We start from the raw sequence: 19,309 nt of genomic DNA, 5'->3' as shown, positions 1-19,309 counted from the left end.
CTCTTCTTGAACCATTCCTGGGTGATTTTTGATGTGTGTTTGGGGTCGTTGTCCTGCTGGAAGATCCACAACCTTCAATGGGGACCCAGTTTGGACTCCAAATCACCTGATCATCTGAAGATTTATTGATGCCTTACGCATAACAAGGACTCCAGTATTAGAGGCAGCAAAGGAACCCCACAGCATTATCAAACTTCCCCCATATTTGATTGTAGGGGAGGGTCTTTCATTGAATTCTTAATTTTGTCATCAGTAAATACAGCGCTCATCTGTTTTGCTAAAGAGCTCAAATTTTGTTTCATTGATCCACAGAACATTTCCCCCAGGATTTAGGCTTGTTTAGGTAGTTATTTTGAGAAGTTCAACAGGCTTTTTTTGTGTCTCCTTCAGCAGTGGGGTCTTCCTATGTTTACCAATGACTAAATGAAGCATTTAAGGAAAATAACACCCACCTTACAATCAAACATGGGGCAGGTTCGATAATGCTGTGGGTTACTTTGCTGCCTCTGGGGACCGTGAATGTGTGCAAGACATTATGAAATCAGCAGGTTATCAAGGTGTTTTGGAGCACAACGTTCAACCCAGTGTCAAAAAACGTTGCAAGTAGAAAGTCGCAGCAAGCCCATTTATGGCTACAAGAAGCATTTGTTGGCAGCTATCTTGGCCAAAGAGTGTGCAACGAAGTAGTAGCTCAAGGGTGCCAATAAATGTACATTTAAATTGTAAGTTAAGTAAGTTAAGTTCTGCAATGTTGAAAACCCAATAACAAGGTGTGGAGAAACCAAAAGTTTATTTGAGAAGAAATAGGGAATTATTAAGTAAATCAAGTAAATTGCAAGGGTGCCAATACATACATACAGTTAGCTAAACAGTCATGGTTTTATGCTTGTGTTTTTTTGCTGTCTCTGTGATGCCTAAGTGTTTTAACTGGATCCCTCTCAGACACGGTACTTCCTCAGTAGATCTGCCTGCCACATGTACTTCCTCTCCGGGAAGCGCTCGGGGATCTTGATCTTGCGGAAGTCCTGGATGCACTTCTCCAGCTCCTCCTCAATGGTCATCTTCTCCTTGGCCGGCCTCTTCTTGCAGGTGCTGGTATCTCGGGAGCTGGCAGTGAGTGTTCGGAGGAGATCACTCTTCCTGCGCTGCTCAGACTGCTGCAGCATCTGCACCGGGCCCTTCTTCTGCGGCCGGTCCAGGGTCTGGACATGGACGTGGGACTGCTGGCTGACCGGCCCACAGATAACGGTGCCGTGGGGTGAGCTGGCCTCTGACTGGCTCTCGGAGCTTGAGGTGGAGAGCTCGTTGAAGGAGGTGCCGCTCTCGCCCTCTCCCTTGTGGGTCTTGCAGCAGCAGTCGCAGGGCGGGGAAGACCACCGAGAGGTGCCACCTGGAACACAGAGGGAATAGACGGTCAGATGGGGTCTAACAACACAATAACACGGTCAGTTTGGCAATGAAAATATTCATTATTCCTCTTAAAACTAAATGGAGTCACCTAAAAGATGGCATTTCTCCATGTTTAAACAAATACACACCACAAAACAAGTAAAGTACTCTCTGACACAATAGAGTGAAGTTGCAGTACAATAGATGGGTTGGAAGGTCTATGAACTGTGTTGCTTGAATCCTCTGGTGTGTTTGAACCAGGCAGCGCATTCACCAGCCCCAGACTGGACAGTGCTTTGTAAACTTCCTTTGACATTTGGCTATTGTTAACATGCAACTTTGTGTGTGCTTAAACTGTAAAATGTTTCTTTCTCTCAAGGAAAATTATGTTATGTAACAAATTGCTATGCATAGGCTGGTTGCAGTAGAACAGCATTCTCAGCTGTAGCGTTTAGGGCCAAGGACAAGAATGCATTGAGAAATCACATCTCATAGAGCTGTAAACCTAGGCTTATTTATTTTTCATGGTTACTTGTTAAATAATTTAATAAAGAGGGATCTATTGCCTATGAATTTATTTCACATTTAGCAAGAAGGCATTGCCTCTTGAAACACGTTTGCTTTGCACACATTTTCTTTTCATGAAGTTCAATGCTACAGTTTCCTTTTATGTAAAGCACAACATTTTACATCAATAAATAGCATGTACTTACAAATATCCAATTTAGATAGTTTGTTTTAATCTATAACTCTACAGTGGGCTAAATGGATTTACTTATTAGCATTGCAAAAATCTATTTATCCTCCCTATGATGTCCCTCTGATGTCGTTTTCCAACACTCAGTGTCATCTATCAGTGTCGTCTATGCTGCACACAGTGCGGCACACAGTCAAGTACTACCGCTGTGAAATCAGCCTGCCATCAAAGATTGTGACATAAATGGAGCAAACTCAGTCACAGCCACTCCACCAGCTACCCAGGCAATCTATGGCTGCCTCCCAATTGTGCACTCTAAAGGGAATACGGTGTCATTTGGGACGCCGCCTCTAATTACCACTACCATCCCAATACAACTTTCCCTACTCAGTCAAGGACTGTGAATACTGGGCCGACAACTGACATGGGGGACGGGGTCCATCTTTTGTGTTTATGTACCAGGGAAGGAAACAGAATTCATTTGTGTCACTCAGCATGAAAAGGGATCTTTGATTGATGAGCTGGTGCCTCAATACATAATTGGTTCTGAAAATTGGGCCCTGACTCTACAGAACGGCTAAATCTGTCACTAGGCAATTTTTTGGGGTCCAAATAAAATTAACAGGATACTCCAAAGCAGTGCTGATGGTGCGTATTAGACTTGGTTGTGGGGACAGTAGTTTGGATCTGTACTGCTATTATTTCCCTCCTATCTGTCAGGTAAATACCCTGATGTTGACAGATACCTTCTACACCTTATATTTAAGACACATCGCATGGTTCTACACACTCCACATCTGTAATTATCACATGTATGTCTATGATGAGTGATTACAATGGTAATGAGTGACAACCTGAGAAATATTACCGTCTTTTGTGTGATAATGATCTATACTTCATCTACACTTAAAAGGTAAAGACAGAATTGTAACATTCCCAGATGTTTCCGCTCGTTACACCATTCACTTCCAGTCCCAGAAGTTTAGTAGAAAGCATATTAGTGACTCGGACTCTGACTGCTCTATTCAATTCAGAAACCACTGGAACTGATCCTTTAATTATTTGTTATAGCTTCCCCTGAGGGCTACAATAGGATGTAGTGTGGAGTTATTATTATATCTGACAACACAACCTGCAATCCATTATCCACAGCTAATTGTGGGGGAAATAATTTGAACTTGACATCCATTTCTGTACATAGCATATTTTCCCACTCTCCCTGTTAATCTGTCACTGTTTAATATCTCTACAGTCAACAGGGATGTCCTCGACACACTGATGTACTGTATAAACTTACCAACTTGATTTAGTAGGCAACACGTGATACTGTGCTGTAGTCAGATCCACAGTGGACACATCACTCATGAACCGGGACTTCAATCTGCACAAATACATAGCAGGAGAGGACCTATAGATTGGCTGTGCCTAGCCTATACTGTACGACCTGGGGGTGGGAGGAAGGCTTGTGGGCCAGAGTCTCTCTCTGTGTCAATACCCCCCCCCCCCTCCATAATTCTATGTTCAGACCCATGCTGGGTTCAGGGCTGTGGGACTGTGGGGATGGAGGCTGTGGTAGGAGCTGGTTTATGTGATCTCCTATGTTGTCACTGGCACTTGCTCTGAGGCTGTGTTTGTCCTTCCCCAGTCCACACGTTCCCTTCCTCTCCTCCCCGCTAGACTCCCTAAGCCCGGAGCCATTCATCTCAGAGGGGACCTCCACAGCCTCAGTTATCAGAACCCACAAAAGGAGCTGCCTCCCCTCTTCAGACAGCCACCCTCCTCTTCCCCCACCGTCACACAGCTCTCCTCCTTGCTTGGCACTAAGCGTCTCGATCAATCCAATCCACCACCACCTCGCCTACCCGTGCTGCTCTGCACGCCACACATCTGTCTCCTCTCTGTCTCCCCATCCACCCATCCATCTTCAGGCCGCTTTCCAACCGTATCAACACATCAGCGATTCGGTGGAGGTGTGTGAACGATTGCCCCCTGATTGATTTCTGTCATAAAGCTCTGTGACGTGTAGAGGGTATTCAGGGAAGCAAATAACCACTCTTTTTGTCATTTGTTAAGGTTTGGCACATCAAAGCAACTGACATGCATATTGTTAATAGGCTATGACAATGAATTTAATGCTGGAAACAGTGGGTGAGTCTGGATTTGCCAAGTACAGGCTGTACAAGCTACTAAGCCTCAAGGTGTGTACTTTAATCATTGAGAACAATGGGTATATATTGTAGAACACAAGACAAATACCTTTAAACGTTTCAACAGTACCAGTACGCAATACTCATCTGCAATTTGAGAGAGATGTTAGAATGAACATTTCTGCTGACAAATTAATATTCAAATGGTATATTTTCAAGAAAATATTGGGGGTGTGAGGGACAATTGCATAATTGGCATAACTGAAATGGAGGATGAGGCATCCTATATTATATTCCTTTCTGTCTGCAACCTAATAAAAATAAATAAAATAAAGTATTAATCACATGCTTCCTAAACAACAGGGGTAGACTACACCGCTCGCGTCGCGTGCGCGAGCGTTGCAAAATAAATTTAGACATACATGTTATTCAATTGTGCCGTGGCGGAGATCTTTGTGGGCTATACTCGGCCTTGTCTCAGGATGGTAAGTTGGTGGATGAAGATATCCCTCTAGTGGTGTGGGGGCTGTGCTTTGGCAAAGTGGGTGGGGTTATATCCTGCCTGTTTGGCCCTGTCTAGGGGTATCATCGGATGGGGCCACAGTGTCTCCTGACCCCTCCTGTCTCAGCCTCCAGTATTTATGCTGCAGTAGTTTATGTGTCGGGGGGCTAGGGTCAGTTTGTTATATCTGGAGTACTTCTCCTGTCTTATCCGGTGTCCTGTGTGAATTTAAGTATGCTCTCTCTAATTCTCTCTTTCTCTCTTTATTTCTTTCTCTCTCTCGGAGGACCTGAGCCCTAGTACCATGCCTCAGAACTACCTGGCATGATGACTCCTTGCTGTCCCCAGTCCACCTGGCCGTGCTGCTGCTCCAGTTTCAACTGTTCTGCCTGCGGCTATGGAACCCTTTTCTGTTCACCGGACGTGCTACCTGTCCCAGACCTGCTGTTTTCAACACTCTAGAGAGCAGGAGCGTTAGAGATACTCTAAATGATCGGCTATGAAAAGCCAACTGACATTTACTCCTGCGGTGCTGACTTGCTTTACCCTCGACAACTACTGTGATTATTATTATTTGACCATGCTGGTCATTTATGAACATTTGAACATCTTGGCCATGTTCTGTTATAATCTCCACCCGGCACAGCCAGAAGAGGACTGGCCACCCCTCATAGCCTGGTTCTTCTCTAGGTTTCTTCCTAGGTTTTGGCCTTTCTAGGGAATTTTTCCTAGCCACCGTGCTTCTACACCTGCATTGCTTGCTGTTTGGGGTTTTAGGCTGGGTTTCTGTACAGCACTTTGAGATATCAGCTGATGTAAGAAGGGCTATATAAATAAATTTGATTTGATTTGAATTATTGCACCCACACTGCATGCGTGCGCTAACGAGCGTCTCCGTTGCCAAGGGCTTAAAATAGTTCGTTTTCTGACGCAGATTGCGCTGCAAGTCCTGCCTCTCCCATCTCCTCATTGGTTTATAGAAGCAGGTACCGACGTGCCATCTCCTCATTGGTTACACCCACGTGGGTGACTGAAAGAAGAACGAGGTCAGTGGCGGTAATGCACCTAATTTATGAAAGTTGCCAATCGCAATTTAATTCCAAGATGGCGTAGCAGTCAGACGTCTTTGTCCTCGTATTGTCGTGTCCCGTGTATATATCTCTTCATATATTTTTCTTCGCATATCTTTTATATATTTTTCTAAACCTCAACTTCAAAATACTCGCCTGCAACCCGCCTCACCCAATGTGCTTGGACCTGATTTTTTCTAAAGTATTTTTCTTTACTTTTGACCCGGAACCCCAACAGAAGCTAGCCAGCTAACTAGCCACTAGGTAGTAGCTGCTAGCGGTCATCAGCTAACCTTTAGCTCAGAAAACTCTCGCCAGTTTGCACAATGCGATTCAAACCAGAGCATACCGGACTTATTTTCTCTCCATATCCCCGGATTCCTACCCCAAGCTCTGAACCTTTTCACCTGGATCATCGCAGCTAGCTAGCTGCAATCCGAGTGGCTACTCCTGGCTAACGTCTCTGTCCTGAAGCAAGCACCAATTAGCCTGGAGCTAGCCCATGCTAGGCCCATCTCCCGGCTAGCTGAAGAGGTCCATCAGCCACTCCTTGGGCTACAATACCTATTTTTCCAATTGGCCTGGACCACTTTTACTGCGGGTACGGAGCCCCGCCGATCCTTCACGACTAGACTACTGACGTAATCTGCCCGAGGGGTTTCTTCAACTGGCTCCTACGTCGCGACGTCCCCTACATGCCCATCCCCTAGCCTGCTAGCCGTGGCCCGCTAGCTGTCTAGAGCATATCGGACAGTTAGCTGAATAGGTCCATCGGCCAATTTCTTGGGCCACTATACCTATTTTGCCAATTGGCCTGGACCCCTTTACTACACGGAACCCTACTCATCCATCACTACTGGTCTGCAAACGTAACCGTACAAGGAGGCTCCGCACGAGGAGGCTACAATAGACTTCTTCCGTCGCGACGTCCCTCTAAGGCCTTTCTGCTAGCCCCGGCCCACTAGCTGTCTGAATCACTGTGTCTCCAGCCAGCCTAACTACTCACTAGACCTCTATGATCACTCGGCTGCACATGCCTTCCACTAATGTCAATATGCCTTTTCCATTGCTGTTCTGGTTAGTGATTATTGTCTTATTTCACTGTAGCGCCTTTAGCCCTGCTCAATATGCCTTAGCTAACACGTTAGTTCCACCTCCCACACATTCGGTGACATCACCTGGTTTAAATTATGTTTCTAGAAACAATATCTCTCTCATCATCCCTCAATGCCTAGGTTTACCTCCACTGTATTCACATCCTACCATACATTTGTCTGTAGATTATGCCTTGAATCTTTTCTATCGCTTCCAGAAACCTGCTCCTTTTACTCTCTGTTCCGAACGTACTAGACGACCAGTTATTACAGCCTTTAGCCGTACCCTTATCTTACTTCTCCTCTGTTCCTCTTGTGTTGTAGAGGTTACTTCAGCCCCTGCAGTGCCTAGATCCACTCCTATTCCCCAGGTTCTCTCATTTGTTGACTTCTGTAACCGTAAAAGCCTTGGTTTCATGCATGTTAACATCAGAAGCCTCCTCCCTAAGTTTGTTTTATTCACTGCTTTAGCACACTCTGCCAACCCGGATGTCCTAGCCGTGTCTGAAACCTGGCTAAGGAAGACCACCAAAAACACTGACATTTCCATCCCTAACTATAACATTTTCCGACAAGATAGAACTGCTAAGGGGGGCGGAGTTGCAATCTACTGCAGAGATAGCCTGCAGAGTTCTGTCTTACTATCCAGGTCTGTACCCAAACAACTCGAGCTTCTACTTTTAAAAATCCACCTTTCCAGAAACAAGTCTCTCACCGTTGCCGCTTGATATAGACCACCCTCTGCCCCCAGCTGTGCCCTGGACACCATATGTGACATGATTGCCCCCCATCTATCTTCAGAGCTCGTGCTGCTAGGTGACCTAAACTGGGACATGCTTAACACCCCGGCCATCCTACAATCTAAGCTTGATACCCTCAATCTCAAACAAATTATCAATGAACCTACCAGGTACAACCCCAAATCCGTAAACACCTAACCAATTTGCCCTCCAAATACACCTCTGCTGTCTTCAACCAAGATCTCAGCAATCACTGCCTCTGCCTGCATCCGTAATGGGTCTGCGGTCAAACGACCACCCCTCATCACTGACAAACGCTCCCTAAAACACTTCAGCGAGCAGGCCTTTCTAATCGACTTGGCCCGGGTATCCTGGAACGATATTGACCTCATCCTGTCAGTAGAGGATGCCTGGTTATTCTATAAAAGAGCCTTCCTCACCACCTTAAATAAGCATGCCCCATTCAAAAAATGTTGAACCAGGAACAGATTTAGCCCTTGGTTCACTCCAGACCTGACTGCCCTTGACCAACACAAAAACATCCTGTGGCGTACTGCATTAGCATAAAATAGCCCCGGTGATACGCAACTTTTCAGGGAAGTTAGGAACCAATATACACAGGCAGTTAGGAAAGCTAAGGCTAGCTTTTTCAAACAGAAATTTGCATCCTGTAGTGCAAACTCTAAAAGGTTCTGGGACACTGTAAAGTCCATGGAGAATAAGAGCACCTCCTCCCAGCTGCCCACTGCACTGAGGCTAGGTAACACTGTCACCACCGATAAATCCACAATAATTGAGAATCTCAATAATTATTTTTCTATGGCTGGCCATGCTTTCCACCTGGCTACCCCTACCCCGGTCAACAGCCCTGCACACCCCACCGCAACTCGCCCAAGCCTCCCCATTTCTCCTTCACCCAAATCCAGATAGCTGATGTTCTGAAAGAGCTGCAAAATCTGGACCCCTACAAATCAGACGGGCTAGACAATCTGGACTCTCTCTTTCTAATATTATCTGCCAAAATTGTTGCAACTCCTATTACTAGCCTGTTCAACCTCTCTTTCGTATCGTCTTGGATTCCCAAAGATTGGAAAGCTGCCGCGGTCATCCCCGAGACACTCTAGACCCAAGAGACAGACCTATATCTATCCTACCCTGCCTTTCTAAGGTCTTCGAAAGCCAAGTTAACAAACAGATTACCGACCATTTCGAATCCCACCGTACCTTTTCCGCTATGCAATCTGTTTTCCGAGCTGGTCATGGGTGCACCTCAGCCATGCTCAAGGTCTTAAACGATATCATACCCGCCATCGATAAGAGACAATACTGTGCAGCTATATTCATCAACCTGGCCAAAGCTTTCGACTCTGTCAATCACCACATTCTTATCGGCAGACTCAACAGCCTTGGTTTCTCAAATGACTGCCTCGCATGGTTCACCAACTACTTCTCTGATAGAGTTCAGTGTGTCAAATCGGAGGCCTGTTGTCCGGACCTCTGGCAGTCTCTATGGGGGTACCACAGGGTTAAATTCTCGGGCCGACTCTCTTCTCTGCATACATCAATGATGTCGCTCTTGCTGCTGGTGAGTCTCTGATCCACCTCTACGCAGACGACACCATCCTGTATACTTCTGGCCCTTCTTGGACACTGTGTTAACTAACCTCCAGACGAGCTTCAATGCCAGACTCCTTCCGTGGCCTCCAAATGCTCTTAAATGGAAGTAAAACTAAATGCATGCGCTTCAACCGATCGCTGCCCGCACCTGCCCGCCGGACTAGCATCACCACTCTGGACAGTTCTGACTTAGAATATGTGGACAACTACAAATACCTAGGTGTCTGGTTAAACTGTAAACTCTCCTTTCAGACTCACATTAAGCATCTAGAATCGGCTTCCTATTTCACAACAAAGCATCCTTCACTCATGCTGCCAAACATACCCTCGTAAAACTGACTATCCTACCAATCCTCGACTTCGGCGATGTCATTTACAATATAGCCTACAACACTCTACTCAACAAATTGGATGCAGTCTATCACAGTGTCATCCGTTTTGTCACCAAAGCCCCATATCCTACCCACCACTGACTGGCCCTCGCTTCATACTCGTCGCCAAACCCACTGGCTACAGGTCATCTACAAGTCTTTGCTAGGTAAATCCCCGCCTTATCTCAGCTCACTGGTCACCATAGCAGCACCCACCCGTAGCACGCGCTCCAGCAGGTATATTTCACTGGTCACCCCCAAAGCCAATTCCTCCTTTGGCCGTCTTTCCTTCCAGTTCTCTGCTGCCAATGACTGGAACGAATTGCAAAAATCACTGAAGCTGGAGATTCCTATCTCCCTCACTAACTTTAAGCACCAGCTGTCAGAGCAGCTCACAGATCACTGCACCTGTATATAGCCCATCTGTAAATAGCCCACCCAACTACCTCATCCCGATACTGTATTTATTTATTTTGCTCCTTTGCACTCCAGTATCTCTACTTTCACATTTATCTTCTGCACATCTATCACTCCAGTGTTTAATTGCTATATTGCTATTACTTCGCCACTATGGCCTATTTATTGCCTTACCTCCCTTATCCTACCTCATTTCCACACACTGTATATAGACTTTTTCTACTGTATTATTGACTGTATGTTTGTTTATTCCATGTGTAACTCTGTGTTGTTGTATGTGTCGAACTGCTTTGCTTTATCTTGTCCAGGTCGCAGTTGTAAATGAGAACTTGTTCTCAACTAGCCTACCTGGTTAAATAAAGGTGAAATAAAAAAATAAAATATAAAGTCAAGAGAAGAAAAAGCCTGGAAGGAGAAAAGATAACTAGTAACGATTTGGTTAACCGTTTTATGTGTGGATTAATTGGTGGAGTAGAGGACCTTGTGTGTATTTCAGGTAAAATATCAACTCAATGTTTATATCCCAGGACAAATTAGCTTGCAACAGCAAGCTAGCTAAATAGGACAAATTAGCTAGCTAGCTACATTGCCATAAATGTTTAATGCTTTTCGACCTGTCCCCAAATTAATATAATTGGTTCAGAGTTGTTTTGATATTTTAATTAACCTGCGTGTCGTGATCGCATTTGGTGTGGGGGGACTAAATGCATTTATGCAAGATGGCGCACGTTGGAGCACTCGCGCAGCCGTTTGGGTTCCGTGTAACAGTGAAACATTTACTTACAGGCCCTCCCAACAATGCAGAGTCAAGATGCTCTCAATGGTGCAGCTGTATAACTTTTTGAGGATCTGAGGGCTCATGACAAATCTTTTCAGCTTCCTGAGGGTGAAGAGGCATTGTCGTGCCCTCATCAATACTGTCTTGGTGTTTGTGGACCATGATAGATCCTTAGTGATTTGGACACTGATAAACTTGAAGGTCTCATCCCGCTCCACTACAGCACCATAGATGTGAATGGGGCATGCTCGGCCAATGATCAGATCCTTTGTCTTGCTGACGTTGAGGGAGAGGTTGCTGTTCTAGCACCACACTGCCTGCTCTCTGACCTCCTCCCTATATGCTGTCTCATCATGTTCTGTGGTCAAGCCTACCACCGCTGTGTCATCAGCAAACTTAATTAGTCGTGCCATGCAGTCGTGTTTGAGCAGGCAGTACAGGAGGGGACTAGGCACACACCCCTGAGGGGCCCTCGTGTTGAGGGTCAGTGTGGCAGATTTGTTGTTGACTACCCTTACCCCTTGGGGGCAGCCCGTCAGGAAGTCCAGGATACAGTTGCAGAGGGAGGTGTTCAGTCCCATGGTCCTTAGCTTAGTGATGAGTTTGGAGGGCACCATGGTGTTAAATGCTAAGCTGTAGTCAATGAATAACATTTTGACATAGGTACTCCACTTGTCCAGGTGGGAAAGGGCAGTGTGGAGTGCAATAGAGGTTGCATCATTTGTGGATCTGTTGGGGCAGTACGCGAATTGGAGTGGGTCCAGGGTGTTTGGGATGATGGTGTTGATCTGAGCCATGACCAGCCTTTCAAAGCATTTCATGGCTACAGATGTGAGTGCTACGGGGCTATTATCATTTATACAGGTTACTTTGGCGTTCTTGGGCACAGGGACTATGGTGGTTTGGTTGAAACATGTAGGTATTACAGACTGGGTCAGGGAGAGGTTGAAAATGTCAGTAAAGACACTTGCACAGCTGAAAACTGTTGTGCTGATTAAAGAAGAGTTCCTCTGTCCAGTGTCTGTGTTATTTTGCCCATCTTAATATTTTATTTTAATTGGCCAGTCTGAAACATGGCTTTTTCTTTGCAACTCTGCCTAGAAGGCCAGCATCCCGGAGTCGCCTCTTCACTGTTGACGTTGAGACTCGTGTTTTGTGGGTACTATATAATGAAGCTGCCAGTTGAGGACTTGTGAGGCATCTGTTTCTCAAACTAGACACTCTAATGTACTTGTCCTCTTGCTCTGTTGTGCACCGGGGCCTCCCACTCCTCTTTATATTCTGGTTAGAGACAGTTTGCGCTGTTCTGTGAAGGGAGTAGTACACAGCGTTGTACGAGATCTTCAGTTTCTTGGCCATTTCTCGCATGGAAGAGCCTTCATTTCTCAGAACAATAGACTGACGAGTTTCAGAAGAAAGGTCTTGGTTTCTGGCCATTTTGAGACTGTAATCGAACCCACAAATGCTGATGCTCCAGATACTCAACTAGTTTAAAGGAGGCCAGTTTTATTGCTTCTTTAATCAGAACATCAGCTTTCAGCTGTGCTAACATAATTGCAAAAGGGTTTTCTAATGATGAATTAGCCTTTTAAAATTATAAACTTGGATTAGCTAACACAATGTGCCATTGGAACACAGGAGTAATGGTTGCTGATAATGGGCCTCTGTACGCCTATATAGATATTCCATAAAATAATCTGCCGTTTCCAGCTACAATAGTCATTTACAACATTAACAATGTCTACCTTGTATTTCTGATCAATTTGAAGTTATTTTAATGGACACATTTTTTTGCTTTTCTTTCAAAAACAAGGAAATGTCTAAGTGACCCCAAACTTTTGAACGGTAGTGTATATTATCCATGTCCTTGTTCAGGATATTACAGCTCTCAGGTCCCATTGATAGGATAGTCTCGAACGGAGCTCGTTCAGTTTATTCTCCAGTGATTTTATGTTTGCCAATAGAACGGAGGGTAGAGGCATGTACTCACCGACGTAGGTGTTCACACGTTGGCCTCTCTTATGCCGCCTTTATCTTTTCCGTGTCTCTGGGATTAGGGCCTGGCCCGGGGTATGTATGTCCTGCACCTCCATAAAGGTTAGTGATCGCTGTTCTTTCAGGCATAGGAAACAATGGCGGAAACATTATGCACCAAAAAAAGTTAAGATCAGCGCAAAAACCTGCGCAAAAACCAAACAAAATCGCATAATTGGTCAGGAACCCGTAAAACAGCTGCTATCCAATGCAGCACCATTACTTCTTCACTGTGGAACAGTTTAAATGTACGTCTTCGACTGCAATCCTTTTACATCTCTCCCTGTTCCTCTGTCTTTTATAGCTGTTTGTGCGAGCGTCTGTGGGTGCACACTAGAGTGTGTGTGTGTGTGTTTGTGTCCCTGTACTTCCTTGTGAAAATGTTTTCTTTCTTTTCATTTAGCAGGGCGTTATACAGTATCTTGGCTCAAAGTGACACTACTTGGTGACAGGTCTCAGCAAGACACTTTTCACATCCCATTTGTGCAGCAGCAGTCCGCAGCAGTGTGTGTAGCAGCCCCATATGCAGGACCTCGGCCTGCTGTGCTCTCCTCGTCACTAAGCTCTTTATTAGGTACATCTAGTATTTCCAGGCCATTGAAAAAGGCATTTTAAAATGTAGTTTTCAGACTCTAACCTCGTTTCCAGTGACCAAGTCTAGATAAATGAACAGGACTAATTAGTGTCTGACATACTACTGAGCTACGAAGTCTTTTAAACACAGCTTTATGTGTTCTTGGGCGATCAGGTCAAACTCCTGGGAGCAGAATCAGATAGTCTCAGTATGTTTATCATTTCCTCCCATATGGAGCATCTTTAGGCACTTTAAGTACTGGCATGCTCAACTCTATAGTTTGTAATCAAGTCTTCGGGTGCAGGCTTCAAAAGGGATATACAGTGCATTCGGAAGGTATTCAGACCCCTTGACTTTTTCAACATTTTTCAACATCAGTTACAGCCTTATTCTAAAATTGATTAAATATGTTTTTACTCACTAATTTATGCACAATATCCCATAATGACAAAGCGAAAACGTGTTTTAAGATTTTTTTTGCAAATGTATTAAATAAGTATTCAGATCCTTTGCTATGAAACTCAAAATTGAGCTCAGGTGCATCCTATTTCCATTGATCATCCTTGAGATGTTTCTACAACTTGCTTGGAGTCCAGCTGTGATCAATTAAATTGATTGGACATGAGTTGGAAAGGCACGCACCTGTCTATATAAGGTCCCACAGTTGACAGCGCACGTCAGAGCAAAAACCAAGCCATGAGGTCGAAAGAGTTGTCCGTAGGGCTCCGAGACAGGATTGTGTCAAGGCACAGATCTGGGGCAGGATACCAAAACATTTCTACAGCATTGAAGGTCCCCAAGAACACAGGGGGCTCCATTATTCTTAAATGGAAGAAGTTTGGAACCAGCAAGACTCTTCCTAGAGCTGGCCGCCCGGCCAAACTGAGCAATCGGGGGGAGAAGGGCCTTGGTCAGGGAGGTGACCAAGAACTGGATGGTCACTCTGACAGAGCTCCAGAGTTCCTCTGTGGAGATGGGAGAACCTTCCAGAGGACAACCATCTCTGCAACACTACACCAATCAGGCCTTTATGGTAGAATGGACAGACGGAATCCACTCCTCAGTAAAAGGCACATGACAGCCCACTTGGAATTTGCCAAAAGGCACCTAAAGACTCTCAGACCATGAGAAACAAGATTCTCTGGTCTGATGAAATCAAGATTGAACTCTTTGGCCTGAATGCCAAGTGTCACATCTGGAGAAAACCTGGCTCCATCCCTACGGGGAAGCAAGGTGGTGGCAGCATCATGCAGTGTGGATGTTTTTCAGCGGCTGGGACTGGGAGACTAGTCAGGGTCTCGAGCTTAATGACGAGTTTGGAGGGTACTATGGTGTTAAATGCTGAGCTGTAGTCGATGAACAGCATTCTTACATAGGTATTCCTCTTGTCCAGATGGGTTAGGGCAGTGTGCAGTGCGATTGCGATTGCGCCGTCTGTGGACCTAATTGGGGCGGGAAGCAAATTGGAGTGGGTCTAGGGTGTCAGGTAGGGTGGAGGTGATATGGTCCTTGACTAGTCTCTCAAAGCATGGGGCGATAGTCATTTAGCTCAGTTACCTTCGCTTTCTTGGGAACAGGAACAATGGTGGCCCTCTTGAAGCATGTGGGAATGGCAGACTGGGATAAGGATTGATTGAATATGTCCGTAAACACACCAGCCAGCTGGTCTGCGCATGCTCTGAGGACGCGGCTGTAGTGGTCCTCATGAGAGCAAGTTTCATCATAGCGCTTGATGGTTTTTGCGACTGCACTTGAAGAAACTTTAAAAGTTCTTGAAATGTTCCTAATTGGCTGACCTTCATATGGCTTAAAGTAATGATGGACTGTCGTTTCTCTTTGCTTAGTTGAGCTGTTCTTGCCATAATATGGACTCTGTCTTTTACCAAATAGGGCTATCTTCTGTATACCACTCCTACCTTGTCACAACACAACTGATTGGCTCAAACACATTAAGAAGGAAAGAAATTCCACAAATTAACTTTTAACAAGGCACGGACACCTGTTAATTGAAATGTATTCCAGGTGACTATCTCATGAAGCTGGTTGAGAGAATGCCAAGAGTATTCAAAGCTGTCAAGGCAAAGGGTGGCTACTTTGAAGAATCTCAAATCAACACTTTTTTGGTTACTACATGATTGTGTAGTTATGTGTTATTTCATAGTTTTGATGTCTTCACTATTATTTGACAATGTAGAAAATAGTAAAAAATAAAGAAAAACCCTCGAATGAGAAGGTGTGTCCAAACTTTTGACTGGTACTGCACATATATATATAAAAAAAAGAAACGACTCTGAATCTCTGCCCAGACTGGCAAAAGTAGCCGAAAAGGGTGTTTAGCATCCCCAGTGGCTCTGGCTCCTGACCTATTTAGAGTGTTTATATGCTGTTTAATATGACATGTAGCCTATTTGAAAGGATGTTCACTTCACCACTTCACCTTTTTATGTCTATTCAAATAATTTTCATCCAAATTCATATGGTTTGGTTTCAATACTTACAAACCAATTGGTAGGTCCAGGTAGGCACAAAACTAGATGGGTGTTGGTCAAATTGTGATTTTAATGAATGGAGCGAACCTGGAGCTGCAGTTGTTATTCCTTAGAGATGAATGTTTAGCAGAGCAGTTGGAAAGGATAAGGAGCACTGGAGTGGTGTGCAAGCGATGAGCGGGATTTCCAACCGCTCAACTCCGCTCACGTACTCTGGTTGTCAACGTTTTACTAACGATACGATACCCGGCCAAGTATCACAAGAAAGGGGGGAGAATCAGTGACCTAGCGTCCTGTTCGCCGCGTTCCCCAGACACTTGTTCTCGTTTTCTAAACGTTCTGTGCATGTGCTACGCAAAAACCTGTCACTGAAATTCACACTTCTACTCAATACAACACATTGAATTTAATTTCACACTGTTCAGTGTATAATAGAACACTGCGTAGCATGGCCTATTTACTCATATTTGCAAAGGCCTGCCAGTGATTTGACTGGAGGAATGGGAGGAAGGAATATACATGCATAATGATCTGCATGTCAATGTGGCAGTAAGAGGAAAACACTGCATAAAACCTTCTGTAATCTTCAGTTAACCCAGACACACACTTCCCCTCCCTTCCTAAAATTTGCCTACACCTACTGTACTGTCAAGTTACCAGTTTGTTAGCTAGCTAGGTAGCATGACTGAACAACGTTGTTTGTTATCAAACCAAATCAAACCAAATCGAACCAGGATTTGTTTTAAAACGGCCCGCAACACGTTTTGTGAAATTTTATAAAATGCGCCTGAATCCTGATAGAAATAAAAAAGAAAATACTTAATGTATTTTCTTTTTTATTTCTATCAGGATTCAGGCGAGAGGATTTGGGAGGTTGGAAATCCCGCTCGTGGCACTTCACGTCCTTTCCAATGGCTTCACAGGAAAATTAACTGCTGCTCCAAATGAGCTCCATTCATTAAAATCACCATTTAACCAACACCCATCTATTTTTGTGACCTACCATTTGGTTTTGAAGGATTGAAACCAAACCATATGATTTGAATGAAAGTATTTTAATAAACAACATGAATAGGTGACTTAAGAAGCGCTCGTCATTTCAAATAGACTACATGTCGTATTAAAACGCATATACACACTAAATAGGTCAGCAGAAGGAACGAAAATTAATTATTTAGGCTATATTATTAGCCTATCATTTCAAGGCCTACAAAGTAATACATTGTGAAGCATTTGCGAATGCGACACACTAGGCTGGCGGGAACATTAAGTTCTCAGCAGTTAAACAAAATTCCATTGTATTAAATCATTATAGTCTATAAATTGGGCATGTAGGCTGTGACTTATTTAGATTTTTTTTAAATGAAACAAAAAATGCATTATTAGGCTATAGTGCCCTTGAATTCACTTTTAGAAACACGAGTTTGGCCAGTCTGTGGCTTCATCTCCGATATGTGTCATATTTCTTTTACCTTTTAGGCTAGAGAGAAGCCTTTTTCTTTGCTGTAAAGCTGCAAGCATGCCTGTCGTGCTCCTGCTACATTTTCCCTCTCTGACACTCAGCGGCTGCATGACAGTGGCCTTGCAAAGTCTACTCAGACTGGCCTCTGCTCTTGGTTATAACAGGCGATGAAATTATACAATGTATCAACATTGTTCGCTCTGCTCCAATGTAACACATGTACAAATCTAACAACAGAAGACTCATCAGGGTCTGCATCCCTGCTCACCATCATGGATAAATTATATAAAAAAACTGATGGAGGAATAGATGCGCAGACTGAGAGAAGCAGGTGAGTGAAGGCTGGTAGGGAATGCTGAGAGAAGCAGGTGAGTGAGGGCTAGTAGGGGATGTGGAGAGAAGCAGGTGAGTGAGCGCTGGTAGGGGAGGCGGAGAGAAGCAGGTGAGTGAGCGCTGGTAGGGGGGGCGGAGAGAAGCAGGTGAGTGAGCCTTGGTAGGGGATGCTGAGAGAAGCAGGTGAGTGAGGGGTGGTAAGGGATGCTGGGAGAAGCAGGTGAGTGAGCCTTGGTAGGGGATGCTGAGAGAAGCATGTGAGTGAGCGCTGGTAGGGGGGGCGGAGAGAAGCAGGTGAGTGAGCCTTGGTAGGGGATGCTGAGAGAAGCAGGTGAGTGAGCCTTGGTAGGGGATGCTGAGAGAAGCAGGTGAGTGAGCGCTGGTAGGGGGGGCGGAGAGAAGCAGGTGAGTGAGCCTTGGTAGGGGATGCTGAGAGAAGCAGGTGAGTGAGGGCTGGTAAGGGATGCTGGGAGAGGCAGGTGAGTGAGGGCTGGTAGGAGATGCATCTGGTTGATTACAGCTGCCACACGTGATATGAGCATGAAAGTGAAGTGGATATTATTGGACCTGTGCGTTCAAGAGACCAGTAGCTGTTCCTTAAATTCAACTGAATTTATAAACATTTTTATAAAAGGCGCCAGCAGATTCTTTAGATCAAGGGCTGAAAAATGTGGTAGTATCACGTGAAACAGTACTACGGTAATCTAAAATGTTGATATCATACCTATCATGACGTATTAATGAAATACCCACCCGGACTATTTACATTGACCCCCCCCATTTGTTTTCTACACTGCTGCTACTCGCTGTTTATTACCTATGCATAGGCACTTCACCCCTACCTAAATGTACAAATTACCTTGACTAACCTGTACCCCCGCACATTGTGTCGGTACCGATGCCCCCTGTATATATCCTCATTATTGTTATTTTATTGTCTTACTTTTTATTTTTTTAAAGTCTTCAGTTTATTAAGTAAATATTTTCTTAACTCTATTTCTTGAACTGCCTTGTTGGTTAAGGGCTTGTAGTAAGTAAGCATTTCACGTTAAGGTCTACACCTGTTGTATTCGGCGCATGTGACAAATTAAATGTTATTTGAATTTGATTTGGTACCGTGATATTACCGTGGTACCAGTATACCGTGCAACACTATTTTGCAATGCTATTTAAGAGTAAGTAGAACAGAAATGTCCCACTATAAGGCTCTGCAGACATCACACTACTTCAGTAGATCCAAGATGGCGTAGCAGTCGGACGTGTGTTTTTGTCTTGTCCCATCCTGTCCCGTGTATATATCGTTTTCGTATATATTTTAATCTCACTTTCCAACTATGGACTGAATATACTCTCCTGTAACCCACCTCACCCAATGTGGTACGGATCTGCTATTATACTTTAGATCCCCCTTCATAAACTAGCCAGCTAACTAGCTACTAGCTAGTAGTCAGTTAGCCACTGCTAGCCGTCCTCACCGTTAACTCGGACATCAGCCAGCCTCAACCCAGTCAATTACTGCCAGTCTGCACAGCACGATATCAACCCAGAGAATATCAAACTGCTTTTTCTCTACCACATCTCCGGATTCCTACCGC

The 19,309-nt window shown here is 44.6% G+C and overlaps 1 protein-coding gene across 1 annotated transcript in view; it reads right to left on the bottom strand.

Moving 5' to 3' along the window:
- Positions 1 to 938: 938 nt before the first annotated feature.
- LOC120044400 (BTB/POZ domain-containing protein KCTD16-like) overlaps positions 939 to 19,309 on the bottom strand; it is an 84,489-nt gene continuing 66,118 nt past the window's right edge. The window contains exon 2 of the mRNA XM_038989033.1: positions 939 to 1,390. Coding sequence (XP_038844961.1) covers positions 939 to 1,390 — 452 coding nt within the window. The remainder of the gene's footprint in view (positions 1,391 to 19,309) is intronic.

This window comes from Salvelinus namaycush, chromosome 3 (genome assembly GCF_016432855.1).
Source record: "Salvelinus namaycush isolate Seneca chromosome 3, SaNama_1.0, whole genome shotgun sequence".
Classification (NCBI taxonomy): Eukaryota; Metazoa; Chordata; class Actinopteri; order Salmoniformes; family Salmonidae; genus Salvelinus; species Salvelinus namaycush.
The sequence above is the reverse complement of the archived record's forward strand: the minus strand, read 5'-3'. Positions and strand labels throughout refer to the sequence as shown.